At 36.1% G+C, this 25,170-nt stretch overlaps 2 protein-coding genes across 7 annotated transcripts; one reads left to right on the top strand and one right to left on the bottom strand.

Moving 5' to 3' along the window:
• Positions 1 to 899: 899 nt before the first annotated feature.
• LOC140762418 (sphingoid long-chain bases kinase 1) lies at positions 900 to 10,234 on the bottom strand. The gene is made up of 9 exons (XM_073100208.1): positions 9,798 to 10,234; positions 8,090 to 8,623; positions 7,613 to 7,984; positions 6,955 to 7,048; positions 6,831 to 6,868; positions 5,321 to 5,467; positions 4,202 to 4,301; positions 2,223 to 3,163; positions 900 to 1,434 (listed from the first exon to the last, which is right to left on the bottom strand). The coding sequence occupies exons 2-9, from the start codon at positions 8,513 to 8,515 to the stop codon at positions 1,285 to 1,287; spliced, it is 2,268 nt and encodes a 755-aa protein (XP_072956309.1). The 5' UTR covers positions 8,516 to 8,623; positions 9,798 to 10,234; the 3' UTR covers positions 900 to 1,284.
• Positions 10,235 to 13,637: 3,403 nt separating this feature from the next.
• Positions 13,638 to 24,257, top strand: LOC140761861 (uncharacterized). Of its 6 annotated transcripts, XM_073099363.1 has the most exons (7): positions 13,638 to 14,922; positions 15,102 to 15,653; positions 15,752 to 18,778; positions 20,449 to 20,542; positions 20,656 to 20,724; positions 21,133 to 21,405; positions 21,493 to 21,913. In XM_073099363.1, exons 1-3 carry the CDS (start codon positions 13,924 to 13,926, stop codon positions 15,860 to 15,862), a joined length of 1,662 nt encoding a protein of 553 aa, XP_072955464.1. In that variant the 5' UTR covers positions 13,638 to 13,923; the 3' UTR covers positions 15,863 to 18,778; positions 20,449 to 20,542; positions 20,656 to 20,724; positions 21,133 to 21,405; positions 21,493 to 21,913. The 6 variants fall into 6 exon arrangements, with proteins under 6 accessions (XP_072955464.1, XP_072955465.1, XP_072955466.1 ...); XM_073099364.1 differs by adding an exon at positions 24,199 to 24,257 and having other exon boundaries at positions 15,752 to 20,724; positions 21,493 to 21,713; XM_073099365.1 differs by lacking the exon at positions 20,449 to 20,542.
• Positions 24,258 to 25,170: the final 913 nt, after the last annotated feature.

The following is a 25,170-nucleotide window of genomic DNA, read 5'->3' as shown; positions in this document are numbered from 1 at the left end:
TGGAACAATCAATGCGGCATACGCCATTTTACGTCCAAATCCAATAGACTTAGTGACGTCCAATATCGAGTTACCATTATTTGGTCACTGAGATTCATTATTACGCCTAGATTTTCGGTAGCGTAGCTTGTCCGCCTCTCCACCTCCATGTCTCTCCCATAAATAAATTAAGGAAATTTAGAGGTTATTCCTTTTCTTTTTCTTTTTTCAAATATCCGCAACTTATGTTAAATAAAAGATTTTAAAAAAAGTAGAAATAAATAAAAGTGATCAACCAAACTAGACTTATCCCAAATTTTACTTATCAAAACAGACTGCTGCTCAAATTTATTACTACTCCTAACTGAAATGCTAAATTTATAAACGTTTTATCATTTGGATCCGGCCACTGACTAGTCCGATATTTTTAACTGATACCAAAATGCTGAACATTTTATTATTTTATTTATATTATATTTCAGCTGCTCAAGTTAAAAATTTAATTTTATATAAAAATACTTACCTTAGTAGCATTTCTATCATACAAGTAAAACTTTGGATGAGTTCAGCAATTTATTTAAGACTACAGTAAAATAATTTTTTTCAGTAATAAGTTTTGAGAAGATCTATTTTAGTAAATATAATTTGAATCATGATTAGTTTGGTCTAAAACTCTAAATAAAATGCTATAGCAACCAATCATGATGTTGTAAGGATGAGAAATGTAACATGAGGGTGGATATTGTGGAGTGTAACATTATTTTGAACTGGTAGTGAAAGGCAAGGGTTATGGATGACGAAATAGATGGAACAGTGAGATTATAAACTGGATCACAGAAAATGTGTCAACCAATGAGAAAGATCTAAAATTCGTGAATTGGATATTCGAATTTCAAAGAACAAGAAAAGGGAAAAGAAAATTACGAGTATGGATTTGACTTGAACCCCATTCAATGAACTAGTAAAGATTATGTTCCTTCATACAACTATAGTTTGCAAGAATGCTCTATAATACAAGTGTACACATATCTTGGAACTGAAACCAAACAATATCTCAAAACCCTGCAACAGAATGAACACACAGCAACAGAAAGAGATAACTGATGATTAAGATTAATCCCGTTATGCTCCTATGAGCACGCAAATGTACATAGACCTCGCAGATAACAAGGCTGATTCCGACCAAATCTCGAGTTCTGAATGCTCTGAATATTCCAGTACGACACCTCACAGTCAGTTGTTAGGGAACGGAACAGAGAACAGACCATTGACAAAAACTCCCAAATGATCAAAGATATACATATTTTATACACGATTTTTTGCAGGACGGCCAATCAATCGACACTGTTCAGGTAGCAAAGAACATCGGACTTGCCCCTTAGCATGTAGAAGTTCACCATCAATGCCACACCCATTATGAGTGTTTGTGCCAGGTCTAAGCTTCACCGACTTCACCTGTCATGCCAATATGTAGTTAAGAGTCGTGTACGATTTCTTGACTATTCAAAATTATGCAGAACGATTAACACTAGGACATCAAGATGATCTTTCTTATGTCCATTGCACCACTGCTTAATAAATATAAAACATCACCGAATAAATAAGAAAACTAAATCATTAGAAAATGCAAGATTTAGGGCATAATTTTGTTTAGAAAGCAACTGCCTTTAGAATTGGCCGGCAGTTAATCCATGATGAGGTGTAAATCTGTGATACTCATATAACCATCTTGATCTACTAGAGCGAGCTTCACATCATAAATGCATACAGAAAGGATCTAAAAGAAAGGAAGAAAGTCATGCTAATACTTAAAGAGGAGGAAGTATATTGACCTCTATAACCTTCAATCAAAGAATCAGACGAGCTGAATCAAGTTTTCTGAATAACTCATCTCCAAGAAACAATGTTTCAGGAAACAAAAGATGGAAGGTAAAAAACATGAAGCAGTAAATACTGACGTGTGGAAGGAAAAGAAAATCTAGGCAATAGTTGTAAGGTTCTAAACTGACATGTAGCTTTTCTATGAGATGCCGGGTATGTAGTTCTTCAGATATATTACCAGAACTAAAAGGGTAAACCACAATAATATGATTGCTAGAAAAGCAGAAAGAACAGCACAAGTTATGTCAATTGAAAAGACTGAAAGAACCTCAAAATTGTATATAAATTTTTTTTGGAAAGTGCAAAAAATTTCAGACAAACAAATATAATGAAAACCGAAAGGCAAGCAAACAATATATTACCTTAACATATTCGACAGATGGTAGAGAAAGATGCCGCCCAAACTGAAGCAGTATAAAAAATCTCAACAACCTCAGTCGGCCACATCCACCAACCAATAGCAAGTCTAAACTGTTATCGTCATGCTCAGCTTTTGGTGCAATAACCTGGGAACTCAAACTCTGAACGGTTCTGCAAGAGTGGTTGCAAACCAGTACACCAAGAAAGTGCCCCTTCCTAACTTCCCACTTTTCATCTAGATTTGGCACAAGTTCCTTCATTCCTAGCTCTATGTCTTCAGGTGGCCCTGGAAGCTCAATGGCTTTCTCAGGTTCCCAGTTTGGCTCTGTATCCCACTTCGGTCCAGAGTCCCAGATAGGCCCAGGATCTGACACTGTTGAAGAGTTGTCTTCCTTGTCATACATTGTTGTGGCTGCCCAAGAAGACCTGGAATCATTGGTAGCAGTCAATCCTGTCCAAGCTTTATCTGTCCTTGACTTTGATCTGGTTCTTGGCCAGTTAGAGTTGGATGAAATGTGAGGTTGTGGGTGGAGGACTTCTTCCGGTTCTGAAACTATATTAGTTCTCCCCAAGGATAATCGCTTTGATTTGGGATCAATTCCACGGACATACTCAGATGGCTCATTGCTTGCAAGCGTACTACCTGTTGTATCCAAGTCTCCTGACATTCTGCTAGGAGACATGATCGAATCAATACTAGATAAACTGGAAGCCCTTGGAATGCCTTCTGCTCTAGACCTTAGCATTATGTCTGTATAGAAATCTGACATGTCAATCTTTTCTTGCTCTTCTGAAGCCCTTTTCTGAGAGTCAGATTCCTTTGAGATGGGAAGATACTCCAACTCGAAACTGTACTTGGGCAAGCATAGAAATTTCAGAAAACCAGCCACAAAATATCGAAGAGGACCAAATCGCTTCTGATATTTCTCGGATAGTTCCAGAACTGCAAAAAAAGAAAAAAGAAAAAAAAATGATAGATGTAGTTTATATTCAAATACTCAGTCATCACCGATTAAATGAAAAGTGAAAAGATTCAGGAAACTTAATTAGGAGATCAGGCTGAAGTTGGGAGATCCCCGAAGAAGTATTCAGACCCAACTTGGTGGGCTGAGTGGAGCTATCCATACATTCATTATTCTCTTTGGATCTACCAGAAAATGAATCCAAAATTTACAGCTGGCCCACAAGCTTGACCATGAGCCAACCCAAAACTAAATCAACTAAAGGAGATGAAGGTTCATCTATAATTAGTAGTCTTATTATCTCCACAACTAATTCAAGCAATAAAAATTTAAATTGTCTGAGCAGATAACCATCAAACAACTAACTCTTATTATCTATCACTTTACAGGAAAAATAACTATAGTTATAGTATCTTGCATAGTCTAGTATAATAATTAAGAAACTCAATACGGAAACATAAACTGTTATCTGATGGTGCCATATCACAGTGTGCCCCATTTTGGAAACCTCCTTGATATTTTAACTCTTATCTGTATAAGAATATTGTGTTTCTGATATGCATACAGGGGGTACTCACCCCCTGTGCATTATAAAGAATATCTGGAAAACTGAAGTCTGGTTTTCAAAAACTTGAGGAGTTCCTATATTAAATACTTGAGACTGTCATAAAAAAAGAAAGTGTACAGTGAAATTTCAATGATAGTATATGTAACACTTGGAGGCAAAGATGATAATTATGCTCAGCCTCACTCACCAGAAAGCAAGGCCTATCGAAATGATGCATGACCAGATAAGCCCATATTTTGATTAACAACAAAGCAAGATATTGTAGGCTGATAATCGACAATATCTGGCACTACAATAGCAGGGTTTGAGTTACTAAGATCTGAAGATTGAAGAACCATAGACCATCTACCATGTAAAACAAATAACTAAGAGTGTATGTTTCAGAATAAGAGAGCAAAATCAAGTCAAGATCAAATAATCAAGTTTGACTTCTATAAAAATGTATAGTTACCATCACTGAGGAAACCGAAGTATGAAACTGTTGTTCCAAAGTGAATGATCCCAGATTGAATCCATTCAACTGCAAAAACATCTGTAGCTGTAAGCCCCCCCTGTGACCAACAAATGTTATGTCAACATTGGCAATATAATATGTAACAGTATTATGCCCAGATATGCCAAAATAGTTATGAAAAACTTGCACAAATGTAACAAAGTACATTCCAAGAAGAAACCTCGTCAACTTATCTTATATGTCTACCTCCACTTTCAACCTTAACCCACATATCTAGCCCGACTGTACAAGATACATTGTTAGGAGGACTTAATCTGATCTTCAAGATTAGGCTTCAAGAAAGATACTTTTAAGGTCTTTACTTAAACAAAGAAAGCAGCTGTGTGGATTTTGAATTTACAGAAACATTATTTGGAGGCTATTGTCACAGCCCAGCAGTATGCCCATATGTCTCTTCCTCACCCTTATCTCCAATTTTCATGCTATTTCTCTGTGATCTCCTTGATTTCAAATTCTGAGAAGTCACTTGAAATAATCACCGAATAGAATTGTTACTCTGCAAAATTCCTCTTCTATATTTCTTAAAGTCTAGCTGAGAGGCATATCAATATTCTTCAGGGTTTCTATAAACTTCCAGTCTGGTAAATCATTCACAAGGATAGATAAAGCCTTTGTCTATAAACAAAAAGAATATCAGTACCTGGATCCAAAGATTCTAAACCATGTCACTGTTTCCAGATAAATTTTATATTTTCTCAAGCCTAATCCCCCTAAATATCATGATCTGTAGGACATGCCCTTGTCCTAACAAATAATAATATAATATATGCCATCCAGTAAGCTTCCCAGTTCATTTGCTTAAGAATAAACAATTGCAAATGCATTTAGATTCACTCACCCAGTTCTTAAAAATATCAGGCAAGCTGGGTGCGTGCATAATGATATTGGCTACCAGTTTTTCTATTGATAATCACCATCAGATGTAGTAACAAAATAAAGAAAAACAACATGTTCAGGAAGAAAGAAAGAAAGAAAGAAAGAAAGAAAGCAGAAAAAACAGCTTGAATCGTGGCAACATTATTAACAATAAAGTGATTGTATTGTATGATTGATTACCTTCACAATTGCCATTGCAGCAGAAATTGGATCTCTAACTCCTAGAACAGTCCAGACAAGTGAATTGTCAGAACCTGCTGGAATTATGCCAATCGGAATGGAAATAGCTTCCCTCTGATCACCTCTACTAAGAAGACCATTAAGAACCTGCATTAGAATATGATCATTCAAGTCCCAAGTATAAAATTGAATAATTGGTCATGCATTGATTATTTCTATTATGAAATGGCAATAAATATTAGGCATATGTACCACAGGTGTAAGCCTCAAAAAGAAAAGCAATGATTGGAGATGGAGATGGAGATTGAAGTTCCTAATCACTAAAAATTTGTTCAGTAATGTCTAATTACAGCAGAAAGGTTCACCAACCAACAATTTGGAAGAAGAATGCAACTCCAACTTGAAAATATATCAGCAAAAATTGACAAACTTTCATGCCCAGTATCAACTCATTGCTAATCCTCAAAGAACAGGTGGCTAGTTCCTAGTCAAGGAAAACATGGGAAAAAGGGGCGTGCCATGAAATGTGGCTAATTCGCATTTATACCTTATCGATTGGAATTTAGGCTCATGCAAACTATGTGCAACCCCCCAAAAGTTCCTCTAGACATGGATATAGTACATATGAAGGAGAAAGGTGATGAATTGATTTCTGTAATCTATGCCCAATGTTGTGAAGAGCCAGATAGAAACACAAATGCACTGGCAGTAAAAAGGATAGAGACGCAACGTACATTGAAGATATATTCAGGACTTCTAGTCATAATTTTGTCTGTTTAGCTAGCTCTGAGGATCATGGTATTGGAGTAACAGAGTCAGCTAATTATGAAATTTTTGATATGAAATTTCTAGCCAATGCAAGTATTTTGAGATCTCTCATCAAAAATGATAATCTAAAAGTCCAGATGAGTGATGCTAACTTATACTTTATCAGAAAAACAAAGCATGCATAATTGCACATTTAAGAAATTCACTGCGATACAGTTTTTATACCTAAAAGTTTACCGAGTGCAAGAATGCGATCACAACATATACGGTGCTCAGAAATTCTAGGTATGATGAAGAAGCTGAGAGTAGCACTAGTTCAAGATAAGAAGAAAGTCAGAAACTTTGCTTTGACTTGAAAATTTTGTGTATCCATATAATGCATAGAAAGAAGTGCTTTAGTTCAAGCAGCTAATAGAAAAAAGGCTCTTATGAAAAATGAGAAATATAACTTAACAATCATGTAAGAGGGAATAACCATATATCAATGGCAAATGATGTTCCAGAAAACTAACCATGTGTGGAGTTAAATTTGTGATAAATAATAATTCGACAAATAGATCAAAGATGAAAATTTTGACACCATAAAGGGTAATGAGGTAAACTAGTTTGGTCAGTAGAGGAGTCTCTATAGATCTCATCTACTAACCAGAAGACTCACATACTAACTACAAATTTTTGACAAGTTATGATAAAATCAGTGTACTCAAATAAGAGCTTAATAGAAGATACAGTGGAGACAGACCTCATTTACAATTCCATCACCTCCAACACATACAATTCCTACAAAACATTTGAAGTAATGTAAACCAAATGTATTGGAATGCCATTAGTGTACAGTAAAGAGAACTGAATTAGTGCAAACGTACCATCAGGGCATGTGCTGAAATCAACAGTAGAAGCAATAGTTTTTGCATGACCTGCATGTGTTGTTTTAACTACTTCCATCTTGAAACCTGCAACCTGTCACCAGTTTAAAAAAATTAGTTATTGGACACTGAAGCTCTGTAATATGATAGCAACTTTTATTTCACGTCAAACAACTTACAAAATTAAATAACTGCTCAAAACAAGCAAAGGGCAAATGAAAAAGCAATAAAATCAGGACAAGCTGAGTACAAGGAAAGGCAGCTCGCACTATTATAATATTTATTTCAGGAGATTAACAATTTTAGAAGTTAAATTTATTTTTCTTCTATATGTCATTCTAGTGAAATTATCATTTAGAAATTAATTTTGTGCCGAGTCATATAGCATATCTAGATGTCAATCTACAGGGATCAGCAATTCACCAGGAAAAGAAAATACCGGTTGTCTAATAGCATACAGTATATATTGATGTTCTCTTTTACAAAGAGTGCTCCTTGTTTTATGTTAGTTAAAACTTCAAAGTACACAAACATAATATATAATGAAAAGCAACCAAGATTTCCATGTCAAGAAAAAAGAAAGTATGAAAAGCTCTCACAAAATGGTCTAAGCTCCGGCAAGTACTGAATCAGCATCAATTCATTAGATAAAGCATACCTTAAAGATGGGTTCAACTTTTCCATGGAAAACTTTACTAGATCGACCATGTCCAGATCGAGGATTCAATATCACAAGTATCTTTGGTGGACTCCTACATTTGATATATGGTTGATCAAATGGAACCTCACTCGCTAATATATCAGAAGCCTGCTTCTTAGCAGAGACCATAGGGTGAGGTAAGAAATTTATAAAGCATTGCTGATCTGCAAAGCCAGTAACCCACAGAATGGCTTCCTCTGAATTAGAAGCTAAGAACCGGAAGTCTTTTTGAACTCGTTGAGGCTTTACAAAGCAAGAAAGCCCACATGATCTCTTCTTAACAGGGTATGCATGCACTGTGAAATGTCGAAGACCAGCATTATAAGACACCTGTCAGAGTTTAAAAAGAAGCATAGGTTTATAGGGCACAATCATCAATAATTGCAATCAGAGATTCAGCCAAAACAATTAAAATCATATTCTCTAAAAGCTTACAGATATGACATCCTCAAGGTTAAGCATATTAGAACCCCATATCAGGGTTTTGCTCGTAAGTCTTGCATCAGTGCCATTAGTGTTTCTACTTCCCGAATTATCTTTCTCATCCCCACTCATACTTTTTGTTTTCTTATCCAGAATGAGCTTTCCGGAGAAAACTTCATATCCTAATAAGTCAGACTTCTCATCTCCTATATCAATTCTGTGCTCATGTGCCTTTGCCTTTTCAGAATCTATATCAATAGTATGTGGATCCTTCTGCTTAAAAGATTTCTTCTTGCTTCGTTTCTCCGGAAATACAGTTGGAGAAGAATGCTGCCCTGTTGCTGTTTGAGAGCGTCTGCTACTCATGCGACGACTAGACTGCTGGGATAAGCGCCTTGGGGAACCAACATTTTGATGATGATGGTCTGATTTCTGCATTTCGATCTTCTATGTGGAGCTCAGTACATGATTACAAATAGCATATAATGGAGCATTTCAGCATCACTCCTTAGAACCCATGAGAAAAAGTCAGTGTAATAGTGAAACCTGCAACAGAAGGTATCATATGTTGTCATCCATGAACTGAGTACATCATCCGGCAGAAAATTAATGTCTCGATGAAGTATTTAAAACACTTGTTTTCATGTAATAAGTTAGGATGGTTCGAAACGGTTAGAAAGAGGCAGGTTCTCAGCTGGACATTATAATAATAATGTGATTCTTGAAATTTAACAATCCTAGATATAGTGGCAGATTTATAAATTGATTTGGCAATACAGCAAAAATGCTAGATTTTAGTATCAGTCGCCTCTGTAAGTCATCTTCATAATCTCTATTCTCCTCAGACCTTATTGCAGTGTTAGGGGTATGAACATAATAACAGAATAAGAATGACCAAAATCCAGCAATGTCGCAAATCCTATTTATTATAATTGCAGGAGAAGTGGAGAATTATACCTAGAACTTCTGCATGAGATTATTTTGAGATCAGAATGCCAAAATGTTTTCATAGAAAAAGCATGACGAGAGAAGAATGTAAAACTACGTAAATGCCCAAGAATGAACACTCACAAGGTTTAGATATAGCTTGGATGCAGCATCATGAATTGTTACCAATTAAAATAAGGATAGCCTTCTGATACCCTTTGAAATTAAGAAGTTTTGCCATCTCTAACGAGCACACCCAATATATCTAGCCTCGCAAACAACATATTAAATAGTAGTTGCTAAAGCAGGATTAAAGACTTCAGGAAATGCAAGAGTCCTAATCAACAACGGTTTTCAATCCTCTTCAATAGTTCAACCTACCTTCACCTAACAGAAGAATCTGTTCTAACAACCACTATAAAATTCAAACAAGGATTAGAGAAAAGATATTAATAATGCAATAGTTCACCTCCTCCTATTCAATTCAAGGACCTAAAAGAACTCTTATAAAAAAAATATTAGCTAGAATACGACTATCCCTTTCAGATTCCGCGTGAATTCAACGGAAAATAACAATTTAAAAGTTAACAATCTACCAACCCTGAAATCAATATCTCTGAGCTCGGATCTCGTCAAAATAATTCCATCAGAACCAACAATTGCGAAACATAACAATCAATCCTGCCGTGTTATAACGGAGGGAAACAAGAGATCGCCAAAAAAATAAAGAAAATCAAAAGCATTTCTCGCAATTGGATCAAGAATCAATCAGAGGAGAACAAAGGGGCAGCACCTGCGATTGAGCTCCCATCCGTCCGATCGACCACGGGAGATCGATCCGATGCGGAGGCCAAGAACAAACCCTCGTTCTCGAGCACCGCCGCCTCCGAGGAGAGGAGTAATCGAGAGAGAAAGGAGCGCGAGATCGTGCCAAACCAAGCTCTGTTTCTCCTCAAACGTGGCTCGAAGAAGAACCCTAGAACCGGGGTCCAAAGACAATGGAAACAACCAAGCCAAGGAGGAAAAAAGAAAAACAACAAATTAAAAGGCGAATAGGAGGAGGACGATAAGAAAGATTTATTGGCTATTTATATATGTAGCGTATGGGACACGAAGCGGCGTTCCGGCTCTGTAGTAAAGGGACGATTCCGTCTTTTTATCTGCCTTCTAATTATTATTTCTTCACATTAAATTTAGCAAAAGAAAAAGGTGAACAAGTTTCCGCGGAGAACGACGGGGAAGAAGAAGAAGAAGAAGAAGAAGAAGAAGAAGAAGCCATCCCCCATGCCCCGCGGACTATTATATCGGCGCCGGAGGGCATAGATACGGCCACTCGCTGTGAGGTTACCGCGGCGTCAAAGTGAACTTTTTACGGTCGTTCCCTAGTACTGACTACTGACCGCTGTAAATGCGCATTTATTGATGTAGGCTAGTTATATTTTTTAAAAATTTTATCTTAATGTTATACTATTCTTCAAGAAAATTTTCAAATAACACCCGTCAAGTTTTATTATTTTCTAATTATTATTCCGTTTGAGAATTTTGTATAACATCTCCCTGTTATTTTTACTAGCTATTACAAAAACCTAATTTATAGTATCTGTAACTCCCCTGATTAAAGTCTTAAAATACTTTTCAAAAAGTGTTAGATTTAGATATCAATTTTTAAAATTCCTATATATATATCTAACCACCATATCTTATTTCATCAAAGGATAATTTAGTTATTTTAAATTCATCTTTAGTATTTTAATATAACGTTTTTTATTTAATATATTTTATTTGAAAATAATAGAGTTTCAGAACTTGAATGCTATGTGAAATTTACAGTGGCTTAAATTACAAAATCCTTAAAACTGCATTTTAATCTGAAAAATACTGAAGTACAGGGTGTTATTTGAAAATTTCCTAATATTTTTTTGTCAAGCTACCTGTCAGATTCCTGCCAATTATTAGACCCATGTATCCCGAGATTAGTTGTTTTTTTCTTTTCCTTTCTTTCTTTGTTGAGATTGGACGGGACGTTGATTTTATTTCTTGTGGACTACTGGAAGTATCTCAGGATTGTTCCTTTTCTTTCTATCTTTCTTTCTTGTATTTAACGGAACAATTGCAGAGGTGATCAGTTTAATTAGCGGTAAAATAAAGTTAAAAAAATAGCGGTCTGTGATGGATATTATCCCTTGCAATCCCCTGTGATGGATATCATCACTTCCAATCCCCTCTTTAAATTTTGGGAAAGCAAGTTACTGGAGGAATATAAGAAGGGATAGGATGGATGGCCTTCTCAAAAATAAATCTTACACTTAGCTAAACACAAATCAAAGTATAATAAAAAATATTATCAAGTAAATAAAAAAAGAAAGTGGGCACTCGAAAGTAGAGCGACTGTCCCAAAAGTAAGTCTTCATCTTAACTAATATCACCGACGTCACGTAGAAATGTGGCAAGAGACTAAATTAAATAATGTAGACTAAAGAATGTTAAGCATCTTGTGGTCGTCAAACTCACAATGGATGTAATGTACAAACCTGCAATAACCTACTATTATGAGAACCCTATGAGTATAGTCTCATAAGACTGTATCCTTGAAAGGTACAAGACTGAACAATTTGTTCATCCTTACATGCATGCAAAGCAAGTGATAGATAGTCACGACCCCTTGGTTCGATGTCAAGACTTCATATCCAGTTTAACAAAGAGAACACGACATTGTCACTTGCAATCGTGCACCAATAATAATGGACTAGGGAGGGGATTATAATTCAAATAGGCATTTCATCGAACATCTTGTAGGCACGACCAACATGAAAGAATGAATCTAATGGCCAATGATGGTGGCAATTAAATAATTAGAGCGGCCATGTTATTGTTAGGACAGAGACGAAAGCTAATGAGAGCTTAAACCAAACATCTCTGCTATCGATGACAGAGACTATGGAGTCGAGGATTTCAATAGTCGTCAGATCTTTAAGGAGAATAACATGGGAGAATAGAGTTAAGAGCCTCTCCCCTCTCGTAATCAATTTAACTGGAGAAAAGAAGCCGCCGCCAAACCACATGAAACTTCTACGTGACATAATTTGCTTTTCCCTTTTAAGTTACGCACTTTTCTAAAGCAGGGCCTTATCAAAATAATAATAGTAGTAGTAGTGGTAGTAGTAGTAGTAGTAAAGTAGTCAAAGTGAGAAGAAATTCGTTACGGCGTGCAAACTATTTCATTAAAAAACAATTATTTATTTTGTTGATTACTATAATGGAATCTGAACGATTTGTGGACACGGTGAAGGCTCTATTATTATACATCGGTTGCTCGTTACCCTTTCCTCTCTGGAAATGATTGGAAAATTTAATAATTCTTCTGCTCCTAATAAACATTTGACAAGTTGGGAGGCACGGATGGTACCAAACACCAACATAGCACAAAGTGTATGTTTATAAGCTCGCCTGGTTAACATTCTACTGTTAAAGCTGGAAGCTCGAGATATTCTCGCATTAATGTCGTGTCTATATAAGTAGGAGAACTAAAATGAAATGAATAAAAGACGAAATCGTTCACACGGTTTTTTATTTTTTACTCGCCAAAAGATTGATAACCATCAACCATGTCCGGATTATGTTGTTTTTGGGAAGCACCAAAGCATATGGGAGGCTCGATCCAGCTCTTTGGCATAAAACTAAAAGGACGCCCAAAGGTTAAAAGGAAGTATTTCAATGGGTGTATAGAAGGGGACTAGATGCCAGTAAAATGTTTATATTTTTTCCAATCTTTCTAGATACAAAGTATGGACTGTTGGAAGTACTTATATATAATTTTACTTGTATTTTATTATTTAAATTATAAATATAATAATCATTTTGAATATTTTTTAAAAAATTATGTTTGGTTACTAACTCTGAATAATTAAGTTAATTATATTAAAAATATTATTTAGAAAATATGCATAACTTATCTTATGTAAGATTTAATTAAAATATGCATAAATAAATATTTGACTGTAAAGTACATTTAAAAAAAATCATATTTCATAAATAAGTATTTCTTATGCATGGATCAAATACTAAACTAAACCTCCACAAAAACTAATTTATTTGAATAGCTAAGTAGCGCTAAATTTAACATACAATGACCAATATTTTATATTTTGCATAAACGTTAGAGGTTCATTATTTTTCTTTTTTAAAACGAACTCATTTTGATTTTTCTGTTACAAGTAAGGCATTTTTTTTCTTTGAAATATATCCTTTTGTCATTTGAAGGTCTGATTAAAATCAGACGGGATATTTTGAGAATATGGGTAAAATATTACTATAATTATTTTTTAATTTTTATTATTTCAACTAAATAATTGAATACAAGTCCCTTATATACCCGCCGCCTTAAGAGATGTTCCTCTATTTCTTCAATATTCTATCACCATTTAGTAAGTAGCTCAAGCAGCGGATAAACAAATTTAGAAGAAAAGGAGAAAAAAAAACGAAAAATATTATGTATTTTCCATGCCAATCATTTTTTAAGCTTATTAATAAATAATAAAAAAACATTTTGAAGTGAATTATTCTGGGCCTTAGTTTGATTAAAAATTATAGCCCGATTGAGAGGCGACAACTCGACGCTCTCCGGACTCCGGGAACAGCAATCTCCATCACGACCCTTCCAAGACCCAGATCCTCGTATTCCCCATCCGACGAAACTCCCACTTGATGAAACACCTCACCACCACCGCCACAGTCTCTCCTTTTCCTGGCCTCACCACCAAAACCAAAAGAAGGATTCTCTTTTCTCCCTTCTTCTTCTCTTCAAAGTTTGAAACGCCACTACACCATCGGACTCTCCACTTTCCAAATATATACCTCCCCTCCTCTCCTCCCTAAAATATAACAACCCTGTCTCCTCCTCGCGCAAATGAGCGAAGACTATGACGATGACGACGAAGATGGCGACGACGACGATGGTGACGACGATGAAACCAGCCCTCCTCCCCACATCCTCCCTCCGTCCTCTTCGCCGCTGCCATATCGCCTCCTCCGCCGCGGCCTTCCTTGCACTCCTCCTCGCCACCGCCGCTTGGCTCTCCCTCGTATTCTCCTCTTCATCCTCGCCATCGTCTCCGTCCACCTCCTCTTCCCTCCTCTCGTGGACTCGCTTCCATTCCATCTCCTCCCCTCCTCCATTATTCTCTCCTCTATTCTCCCCTCCTCCTCCTCCTCCTCCTCCTCCTCCTCCTCCTCCTTCTCCTCCTTTCCGCGACCCCTTCCTCTCTTCAGAGACCCTAACCTCCTCGGACTCGCAAGACGGATACTCCTCTTCCTCCCCTCTCGCAGCTCGCCACCTCGTCTTCGGCATCGCTGGTTCCGCGCACCTCTGGCGGCGCCGCCGCGAGTTCCTCCGCCTATGGTGGCGCCCTTCCTCCATGCGCGGCCACGTCTGGCTCGACGACCTCCCTCTAGCTACGGACGACGACGACGCTCTCCTCCCTCCGATTCGCGTTTCCGAGGACATCTCCCGGTTCCGCTATACTAACCCCACCGGCCACCCATCCGGCCTCCGCATAGCCCGCATCGTCGCCGAGAGCTTCCGACTCGGCCACCCTACGGCACGGTGGTTCGTGCTCGTCGATGACGACACCATCGTCTGCATCGACAACCTCGTCGCCGTGCTCGCCAAGTACGACTGGACCGAGATGGTCTACGTCGGGGCGCCGTCCGAGAGCCACTCTGCAAACACCTATTTCAGCCATTCCATGGCTTTCGGCGGCGGCGGCATTGCCCTCAGCTACCCGCTCGCCGAGGCCCTTGCGACGATGCAGGATGGATGCCTTGAGAGGTACCCCCGGCTCTACGGGAGTGACGACCGGCTGCATGCCTGCATCTCCGAGCTCGGAGTCCCCTTAACTCGCGAGCATGGTTTCCATCAGGTACATTTCGGATTCTTGATATATTTGTTCTTAATTTTCGCCGTCAAGATAACTTATTTATCAACTGAACGTAATGTCTGCATGTCATTGGATTGGGACGATGAATGATCATTGGAACTAGTATCTTATTGAATATGAATATTACCAATATTGCTGTTTGTTCTTCTTTGTTATCTCAGTGGGATATTAGGGGGAATGCACATGGACTTTTGGCTGCTCATCCTATTGCTCCTTTTATATCAATCCATCATGTTGAGACTGTTGACTCCTTTTACCCTGGCTTGAGCTCCCTTGAAAGCCTTGTGCTTTTTACAAAGGCTATGAAGACAGATCCACAGAGTTTTTTGCAGCGTGCTATTGCTTATGATAAAAGCCGGAAGCTTACTATTGCTGTGTCACTGGGCTATGTTGTACAAGTGTTCCCTAACATTGTTCTTCCACGAGATTTGGAGAGATCCGAGCAGACTTATATTGCTTGGAATAAGATTGGTCACAAGAATGAGTTTGATTTTGACACAAGGGATTCTTACAGATCAGTGTGCAAGAAGCCGATTCTATTTTTCCTGAAAGATATTTGGAAGGATGGTAACATTACAAAGGGTTCTTATGTACGAGCTACTGGGAGAGACGACCTGAAGAGGAAAGTGTTCTGCTTTCCTCGATCTCCTCCTTTGCCAAAAGTAGATGAAATTCAAGTTTTGGGAACTCCATTAAGCAAAAAATGGCATTTGGTTTGTTCAATACCTTGGTCTTGCTTGTTTCATTTTGATGAAATTTTGTCTTTATAAATTCTTAGCTGATGCATATGTTTTACCTTTTGATTGAATAGGTGCCACGGCGGCTTTGTAGTAAGCTAGATGAAACAAGAAATGGCACTTTGCTCATTATTGTTGGGCAATGCAAGCAGAGAACTTTTGGGTCAGCCGCTAATTCTATGTGATTATTAAGGAGGCAATAGAATTTATAACATTTCACTAAATGACAAAAGGAAAGCATAGTTAGCAGTCAGGCTTTACTTTCTCCTGTGTTTCAACATTTTTGTTCCACATTGGAAGCTGGTCTTTGATTCACTCGAGCATATCGACACTTTTCATGTCAATGCTTAGACCTTCTTGAGTACTGAAGGTAGTTTTGAAACTTTTGCTTCAAATCTGATTGAGGAACATCTTTTTTATAATTCTTTGCCTCAAAGCCTTTCTCATAAGGCATATCATCATAATTTCATAATAAAATCAATGATTAGACAGCTCTTTCATGTATCAGTATTCGCAGTAAGTATTTTTTATACCCTAGTATCTTTTATGATGCATTGGTCTTCATAATTGGTTCTTTTGTCATTTATCATGTTGTCACATGTAAAATAGTTTGAATCTCGTGTGTCAAGAGCAAGGTTTTAAAATACTGTAGGTAGTAGACGGGTGGACAAGGGACCGTGTAGCGCTTTGGTGCTAGGCGAGTGACTAGAATTCAAAATGGTTAAAAAATAAACAAAGAAAAAAAAATAATAGTGAGAGAAGAAGTTAAAATTTTTAAATTAATACCTACAATTTGAACAATATACTAATGCATTCTTCTTAATATTCTTATTAAGAACTATAGTAAGCTATAAGAATCCACTAATTCATCAATGTACAATAGTTTTAAATTTCAGAGTCAATCTATATATTAAAAAATGATATATAAGATGCTAAGGCGGTCATCTAGGCGGGACCTAAGTGGAGCCTACTTATATTCTATCTAAGATGGGAGCATGGGCGTTAAGGCGAAAGTTTTTTAGAAGAATGGTCAAAAAGTACTGATGGATGCTTATGCTCGGTGCTCATAGTTATTGGAAGTTGGGAAAGTGCAAGACAATTATGCCAACAATGTTTGAGCAACAACAATTAAATTCCTGTGGAACTTATCATGCATAGTTGAACAAACACACAACAAGCATGTGCCAGTGTGGATCTGTGTATATAGATAAGGTTGTCATGTATTTGCCCTGGAGTATTTTATATTTGCATGTCTTCCCTCAAATTCCTTATAACTGCACTATATCCTTGAAATCATCGCCTGAGTTACATATATTCAGTGATGCTAAACATTATTTTAGGTTGATTAAAATTGATGCTTCTTGGTTTGTGCTCCAATTTGTTGACACTTTGCCAGTACAAGTAAATTATTAGAGCTGAGCAATATATATCATTTTCTGAATTTCTCCTGCTGGTCATTTTGCTGAATTAAGTGAATACACTCACACATTGACTTATAGGGAACTCCTTAAAATTGGAGGCACAACACTGTTTTATTACACACAGTGACCTCACTGGTTAGTACATGCATGTGCCAAGCAACTAAATGCCATCACAAGTATGTGAGGGCCTTGTTCCCTGGTTCGCGTGGCACAACAAGTTGCATTATTAAATTGTATTATCAGCTATTACAGGGAAGCAATACCTACATTTATGCAAAAGGTTATTTTGTTGGAGCAAGAATTTCCAAATGCCTTTCTAAACCATGGAATATAAATGGCCTAAAGAGACCATTGTGTAGCACTTTTACGTTGGATCCATGAGCACATCTGATAATGCCAAAACTAGCAGTCAGATAATAACTGAAATGGTGTTGAATGATTTAGATTGGTCATTTCGGTCTTTTATATTCTATTTAGTGCTTAGAGTAGGTCACATTTAATCACTCATGTTGAATTATTGATGAATATTGGCTTCTGCGAGATGGTCTTTTTCTCTTCTTTTCTTTTCTTTTAATGGTAAGTGCTCTCCTCTGCAAACCTATGTCTGTTATTGGTGCAAAAGAACATTGGGTTTTGATGCTTGAAGATTCTTTTGCCTTTAGTTTTCTTTTTATTCAGTCTTGGAGGGAGTTTGGAAATGTAACGGTAGCACTGATTGAGGATAAGGTATGAGGAAATTATTTAAGATGGTCTGAACATGCTAAAAGTGATAAATGGTGCGATTAAGAAGTGATTCAGATTTCCAGTATAGATGGAAGATGCCAGAAGAGAGACGAAAAGCAGACCTAGATACAACTAGAAGTTTAGAACCCTTCGTGATGTTGAGAACTCCAAGATGGAGCTGAACGAAGAAAAAAATTGTTCATTTAAGTATTTAACTGACACCAATTAAGGGAGTCATAGGGGTGTTGTTTTTATTCTTGTACTCCTACAGGACGCTTTGGTTGTTGATCCATTCAGGGAATATCAAATATTTTGTTGCTTTTAAAACTTAACTTCTCTGATTAGAGGAAGGCAAAAGGGCATGTGTTAGATTAATTGGTCTCACCAAGGGCTGTTGGGGTTCACTAATAAACAAGGATTACTTGTGGTTCACTAGATTTATGTATGATTCCACATGCTTAAACTTATCGAAGATAATGAAAGTTTTATATAATCCAAATCCATATCTACATTCTATATATGCTGCATCATAATCTTTTGGCATTTAATGGCTTGAACTTTTTTTGATGTTATACCCCACATACTACTGACATTTCCTTTATGTTTGCAAAGGTCTTGCTGTACCTGCTATTTGATAATTTAGATTTTCTTGGATGATGGTATAAATTGTCCTGGAAATATCTTTGAAGGGTACAATCATACAACAATATAGCCAATGTTGGTTTCATAATACAGTGATTAGTCTGATATTTGCTAGACTAAGCATCTTTCTTTTTCAGAGAAGTAGTTGCCATGTTAAACAATAATTATCATGCTCTGTTACATGCGTGCTGTACTTGGCATGCCTAGGATTTTGACAGCAGGTCCCAATACACATTAGCATGGCGTCACACATTGGGAGATGTGATTTTCTCAAACCTATTTGATCAAAAAATTGCCGCTGAAGCTGAAAAAAAGGTAATTACACTAAAGTATTGTGCAACTAGGATACCATCCCTTGTATTTTATATAATAGAATGCTGTTGTCATTTTCTTTTGTTGTTGCAGTATTAGATTAGCTGTTGCTAAAATATTTTCACCAATATCTGATGTTTTCACTTATTGGTACTAGAGGTTTCTTGTTGTTTATGCCTTGGCAAAAGATATGAAGGATCGACGAGGTTCTATATCTCGATTAGTGTTTTGTCTTGACTAGGTCTGGGTTTCTTTTTGGCAGTGATGCTTAGCATCAAAGTTTTGCAAAATTTGTAGAGAAGTTTCCAAATATGAAAATTGAGAAGAAAACTTGGACACAGCAAACCAGATTGCTCATCACTTTGGAGTTATTTTGTTACATAGGATATTTTTTAATGGTTCAGTAGTTTCAGGATTATATATGTAAAATTGTATGATTTAAGTGTAGTATGACTTGAAATACTTTATAAGTAAATAATTAATCAGTGAAGTTAATGTTATTTGTTACATGACAATTATATGACTAATAAGTGTTTGGGTTAAGGAAATGCTTATATTTAGAATTACTAAAGACTGATTCTTCTTAATATGCTTTTGGTGGTAGGTAAATTAAATTATGGCGATGTACATGGTCACTGTTGAGAAAAAAAGGAAGATATGTCATGAATTTGCATCTAAATTAGAAGAGAATGGAATAACTAAATTTACTCTTCAATGTGGCTATTGATGAACCATGTCTAGAATGTGTCTGCTCGAGTTCACTATAATGAGTTTTATTTGACTTCCTTAGAAATAAATACATTTGGTGATAATATGCATAGTGCCTTTGAATGGCACTGCACAGTTTCTTTTTATGAAATGGCCAGTTCTAGTCAATATTCAATTTTATCTATAGTTTCATTCAGGTCTGGGTCAATTTCAGTCTGTTTTGTGCGGCTTTCGAGTTTTCTGGCATAGATTTCCAATGAAACCATAAATGATGGATATTTCAGATCATTTTGGATGGAAACAAGTCCTTTTCGACTAGAACTTCAAACCTTTTATTTTATGGATATTCCAGATTACTATTGTGCTTTGACCTAACACCTAACAATAATATTCTGGAAAGTGTTGCAATTAGAAGTCAAGAATCATATTTTAGGACTTCTAAGTATATGTAACAAGTCCGTAATGTTGTGACCTGAGCCCATCCAGGTGCACTGTTTGCAGCTTCTAAATCGGCTCATCAACAAAGACAGTTTGAAGAACATTCTCAAGAAACACTCTTATTCAGATGAAATTACAGCTGTTAGTAATATTGAATCTTCTATTCTGTGCCATAGGGCAACATGCTTTGAAAGGTTGTTTTGTCATGTCAACCTCAGTTGAAGGCTCATATTATAGTCTTGTCTTAGTATTATTGCCATTGTGAAAATAATAATTGGATTTAATGTGAAAAAAATATGATGTTATACAGATTTTTTTTTTCTTCTAAGAGTATATTTATAGAGAAATTTTCTTTCATGATAAGTAAAACATCTTCTGTTCTCTCTGATGGCAGAACTTGTCAATATTGATTTCTTCAAGATAAACTACATATACGTGGATATAGACGATGAACTGCTTATCCTTTTATTTTCATCCGCCAGTCCTTGAACTAATTATGCATTATTTACTTGTTTTCCACCTGACAGAAGAGCATGCTTACTTACAGTTAGTGGTCTTTGATATGTGGATCTTATGGTCATAATGTCACCAGAAGCATGAATCAATCTTGAAGGACAGGGTGTATGCTATCTAATGCTTATGCTTTAAAATGATTCCTTTACAAAGATGTTTTGTATATCTTGCAAAAGCCAGAAATAATTCCCAACTGGAGCTGAATTCATATAGTTTGACAGGGTTAATTTAGAATCGGTGAAGCTGGTTGATATAACAAATTGTTCTGGAGTCATCTATGAACTTCGCAGGTACTTTCTATTTGAAAAGATTTATTTTGAAAATAAAGTTAGACATCTGGAACAAGAACATGGGAAATTGGTGGTCTGGAACTAGATTTAGACACAGATTGCATAAGATTTTCATTTTCCTTTTGTTTTTGTATTGTTTCATAATGGTCAGCAATTAGCATGATTGTGACCTGTTGACCTAAAAAGTGGTTGCAATCATCTCTGAAAGATGATCGTTGTAGCTCAGTGACTGTTGCTACTGACTTCTATGAACTCTTTTAAGTCATCTTTCCATTAATTCAGGCATCCCTGATTCAGCAAGAAAAGCTCCTATTTGATTGGCTTCAGATGCCTGCTGCAGTTTACGTTCTGAATTATAACAACAAACTTTGTATTTATTCCGCTTGTCTTTTTATCTCCTTTTTCCAGTTGTGCAGTGTTATTACAAGTCCTACTCAATGCCTACATAAAGAAGCTTTATTCCTGCAACAAGGCATGCCTACCTATAAAATCTTCTTGTCCTTTACTCATGCACTTCTAAGGGTGACGATTTGGATTAATTCTTTCCCTTCTGGGGTATAATCTTTAAAGCTAGCTACTTGGCTTTCCTGAGACCACACATGTGATTGTCGCATTCGATCCTGTCTATTACAACACAGGAGATTACGACATAACGACCGCGATGGTTGTAAATCTTGTCTGGTACAAGCTTACTTCTCTTCATCCTGTATCACTGAATTCTCCCATGTCAATTCTGCACCTAATTCTCCTCTCTATTTTCTTCTCCAGATTGCTCCGATGTGTGATCGGTATTATAGCTATGCAAAGGACAACATCATTGCAACAGTAATGCTAAGAAGGATACTGTTGTGTGATTTGTGATACTAATTTCTACACTAGGAATTAGTGGTTGGAAACAGTGAGTGGGGTCATGCACACAAGTGGCGAGAGAAAATTGGGCTTGGTATTAATGCTATGTGAGAAGGTTGACAGTTGCAACCAGAAGGGAGGTGCGTTTTAATCACATTGACATGCTTTATATTCCTTGAAATGGATTGCGTGGTATTAATATTTGATCAGGGGAGGGAGTGGATATCTGATCTTATCACTAGCTAGATTGATAAATAGCATGTGCAGCTACTTGCAGTGAACAGTGTTTCCCTACATATATCTAACTTTGATGACGCAAGTGGTTAATGTGAGTTAATGCCATCAGATTGGTCAATTTAATAGTGGTGCTCATCTTTTATCTTGGAATATATATATATATATATAATGATTGGAGCTCGTAGATTAAGTCGGCAAAACAAGGGTCCAACTTTACTCGATACGAGCCCCACAAATAATCCACATATTATCACAGTTGCATCATGCACAGCTTATAATTTCTACATAAAGTTTAGTAGAAATTAGAGTTTAATAAAGTAACTCTGTTTGAAAGTAAGTAAAAAAAAAATTTTGAATTTTTCTTGGTAGATAAGAGAGTTATTTTTTTTAAATATTTTCTGTAAATAAATATAAAAAAAAATAGAGAGGTATTTGAAAGTGATTATTTTTTTACTTCACTTTTAAGCAATTAAATATTTCTGTTAAAAATTGTTGAACTTCTAACCCCTTTTATTCTGTTTTTCTCTTCTATCCTTTTGTTTTGTTATAGATTTTCAACATCCAAAGTAAGAAATGATAAAGATAACCACAGAAGAGAGTCAAGTTACCCAAATAAAAATTCAACAGATACCGTAAATTTAATTTAACCACAAAAAGATAAAATGTATTTCTAAGTAGTTATTATTATAGCAAACAAATAATTGCATGTGACTGCACTAACTAGTGAATTCATACTGACTCATGGAGAATAACCATGGTTCTTCATATTTTACGATTTTAGAATAGTCCCATACAAGAATAGAAAAGCTCAAGTGCCCCCTTTGGTTCCATGTATTAATAACAATATCAATTTTGGGTTCATAGATCCCATCATATATCCTTTCCAAGTGGCTAGTTAGAACCATATGAAACATCTTGATATCCACTTATAAACACATGGTCTTAACCTTTGATGGGAAGAAAAGAATGTAGATCAAGATTCTTTTGCTTAGGATGATTTCCATTTTAACACTGTACAAATGCAGCATCTTGATATGCATGACGCCAAACTGTAAGGTTTGTGATATCAAAGTCACAACATATATTTATTAGGGTTGATTCAATAGACTCATGAAGTGAGTTATCTATGTTTGAGTTCGCTTGACTTAGGTTAAGTGAGAGATTATATATGAGGGTTTGTATTACCCAAATGTTGAGAATTGGCACACAAAAGAGGGGTTTTGCCCTCTAGGCACTTCAAAGGTAGGTTTTGCCTAAGAGAGAGTCCGACGAGAGAAGGGCTTCCCCTGAGAATGTTGTTCGACGACCTTAGTAGATAAATGAGATCTCTCTACCCATATCTCATATTCTTGATAGCGAAATATTCTTCTTCATGTTCATGGGCATAGCTTAGTTTTGGATGAACCATATGTATTTTATTGTGGTTATGTCTATAAGTCTTTCCTTACTGTTTTCTTATTTCTTTACATGCTTATAGGTTTTGAGAAGAGTGTTGTTATAGCAAATATAGTGATTTGGTATTAAAAGTACTTTGATTCCATGATGGGAGCTGCAATTCATCATGGTGTATGTATGACTCTTACGATTATATCTAATAATTTCGACTACTTTTCTAACATTTGGATGCTCCTATTCACAAGTAGCATGCATTCATCTATCCATCCATCCATCCATCGTGTGTGCAATGCTTATCATTTAATCCTGAGGCATTGCATCTAAATCTCCCATGATTGGAGCTTTGATTGCAGTGCACTTGGTGATCGATCACCCAATTATATTAGTGGGTGGAAAGATTTGATGATGTTGGTCATTATTTGATATAACGTATGCGAATAAGAAAGAAATTTAAAGGAGAGGAATATTTAACATCAATCGGAACTCGGTAAGGCTAATAATATTAGCTCTTATGTGACATCCTTTTCCTCTGCCCCACCTCCAACTCCCAATTGTCATGTTTTGTCCCGTTCACTCTGGGGTCAGCCAGTTGACCCCTTTATTTTTACAAATATTAATTCCTCATTTTAACATGTTATCTTACAAATAATTATCAGAACCAGTCGATATTTTGTCTTCATAATCATCCACATTTATTATTTATCTATATATATTTATTTAAAAAAGAAAAGAAAAAAAAAGAAAAGAGAAATGATATTTGATAAATAATAACAGTGGTTGAATTAAAAGCAGTGCCATGAACGACTGAGCTTAATAAAATAAATATCTATCTATCCATTCTAATGTATCACGTTTTCTTTTTGCTTGCATTAGAGTCAACTCCTTTTCTCTTAAATTTTCCTCACAATTTCTTCTACTTAGCAATCAACTCTATTTTCCTTATCCCAAGAAAGCCGTTTACTCTTAATCATTGAGTTCTCTCTCTGGACGTAGAGCGGAAATTCTGCGGTCCGTGTGGTGATCGATTGCGTAACTCAAAGAAACTCCAAGGCTCGTTAAAAGAGGAGCCGTCCAATCATAAGCTACCGACGTGGAGCTTACGTTACCTGGCGTCCACGTGGTTGCACGTGGCATTCCATATCACCATGCACTCCTCCGTTCTCGGGCTTTGGATTCTCCCCGCAAGGTGGCGTTCAGATGCGGTATAAATTCTAATCTTCTTTAGTTTTATTAACTTTTAAACTGAATTAAGTTAATCTAACTAGGTTTAGGATGATAAATTTGGGAGATATTTTTGATAAAATGACTAAAATATTATTTGTAGTAGTTAGATAAGGAGAGGAGAGATGTGAAAGGATCGAAATGATAGCTGAGTAATATTTTTTTAAAGAAAAAATAAAAAAAATTCCTAATAAAATATTATTAAAGCTAATAACCATACGTAAACAATTAAAATATCTCCCCCTTTTATGGTATATTTCATATATAATATTTGACAGCCTTTAAACCATTTTTAATAATCATATTTAGTTAATAGATTTTAGAGATAAAAATTTGTAATTCGAACCTTGTATGTTTAATTATTTACAAATCAATCCCTTGTTATTCCAACCGTTGGGATTAAAGGCTTGGGAGGCGATTTTAATGTTGTTATATATATATATATATATATATATATATATATATATATATATATATATATATATATATATATATTGTTGCTTGTTGAAGCTCACACTCCACTAGCATGTGCATCTTTAATTATAACTTCAAGTGATGATAAGAGAAAATAATTACAAATTATAAACATAATGATTTGGCTAAGTACAGTCTAAGGTACCAAATTAGAGATTTCGTATGGCTTCGATGCCATCCAAATTAATCTATGTCGTTTAGTACTTATTACTACCTTATAATTTGGTGGAATTGATTCATTATTTTTGTAAACAAATGGGGAGCTTGGAA

This window comes from Typha angustifolia, chromosome 7, assembly GCF_048772165.1.
Source record: "Typha angustifolia cultivar Huaian chromosome 7, ASM4877216v1, whole genome shotgun sequence".
In the NCBI taxonomy this organism is placed as follows: domain Eukaryota; kingdom Viridiplantae; phylum Streptophyta; class Magnoliopsida; order Poales; family Typhaceae; genus Typha; species Typha angustifolia.
The sequence above is the reverse complement of the archived record's forward strand: the minus strand, read 5'-3'. Positions and strand labels throughout refer to the sequence as shown.

What these genes read in the sequence shown, in the direction of transcription:
- LOC140762418 (XM_073100208.1), bottom strand. Translation starts at nt 8,515, where the DNA reads ATGCAGAAATCAGACCATCATCATCAAAATGTTGGTTCCCCAAGGCGC. An exon ending in AAGTTGAACCCATCTTTAAG is followed by an intron (nt 7,049 to 7,612) that starts GTATGCTTTATC and finishes AACTGGTGACAG; the next exon opens with GTTGCAGGTTTCAAGATGGA. An exon ending in GTGATGGAATTGTAAATGAG is followed by an intron (nt 5,468 to 6,830) that starts GTCTGTCTCCAC and finishes ATTCTAATGCAG; the next exon opens with GTTCTTAATGGTCTTCTTAG.
- LOC140761861 (XM_073099364.1), top strand. Translation starts at nt 13,924, where the DNA reads ATGACGATGACGACGAAGATGGCGACGACGACGATGGTGACGACGATG. An exon ending in GCGAGCATGGTTTCCATCAG is followed by an intron (nt 14,923 to 15,101) that starts GTACATTTCGGA and finishes TTGTTATCTCAG; the next exon opens with TGGGATATTAGGGGGAATGC. An exon ending in TAAGCAAAAAATGGCATTTG is followed by an intron (nt 15,654 to 15,751) that starts GTTTGTTCAATA and finishes TTGATTGAATAG; the next exon opens with GTGCCACGGCGGCTTTGTAG.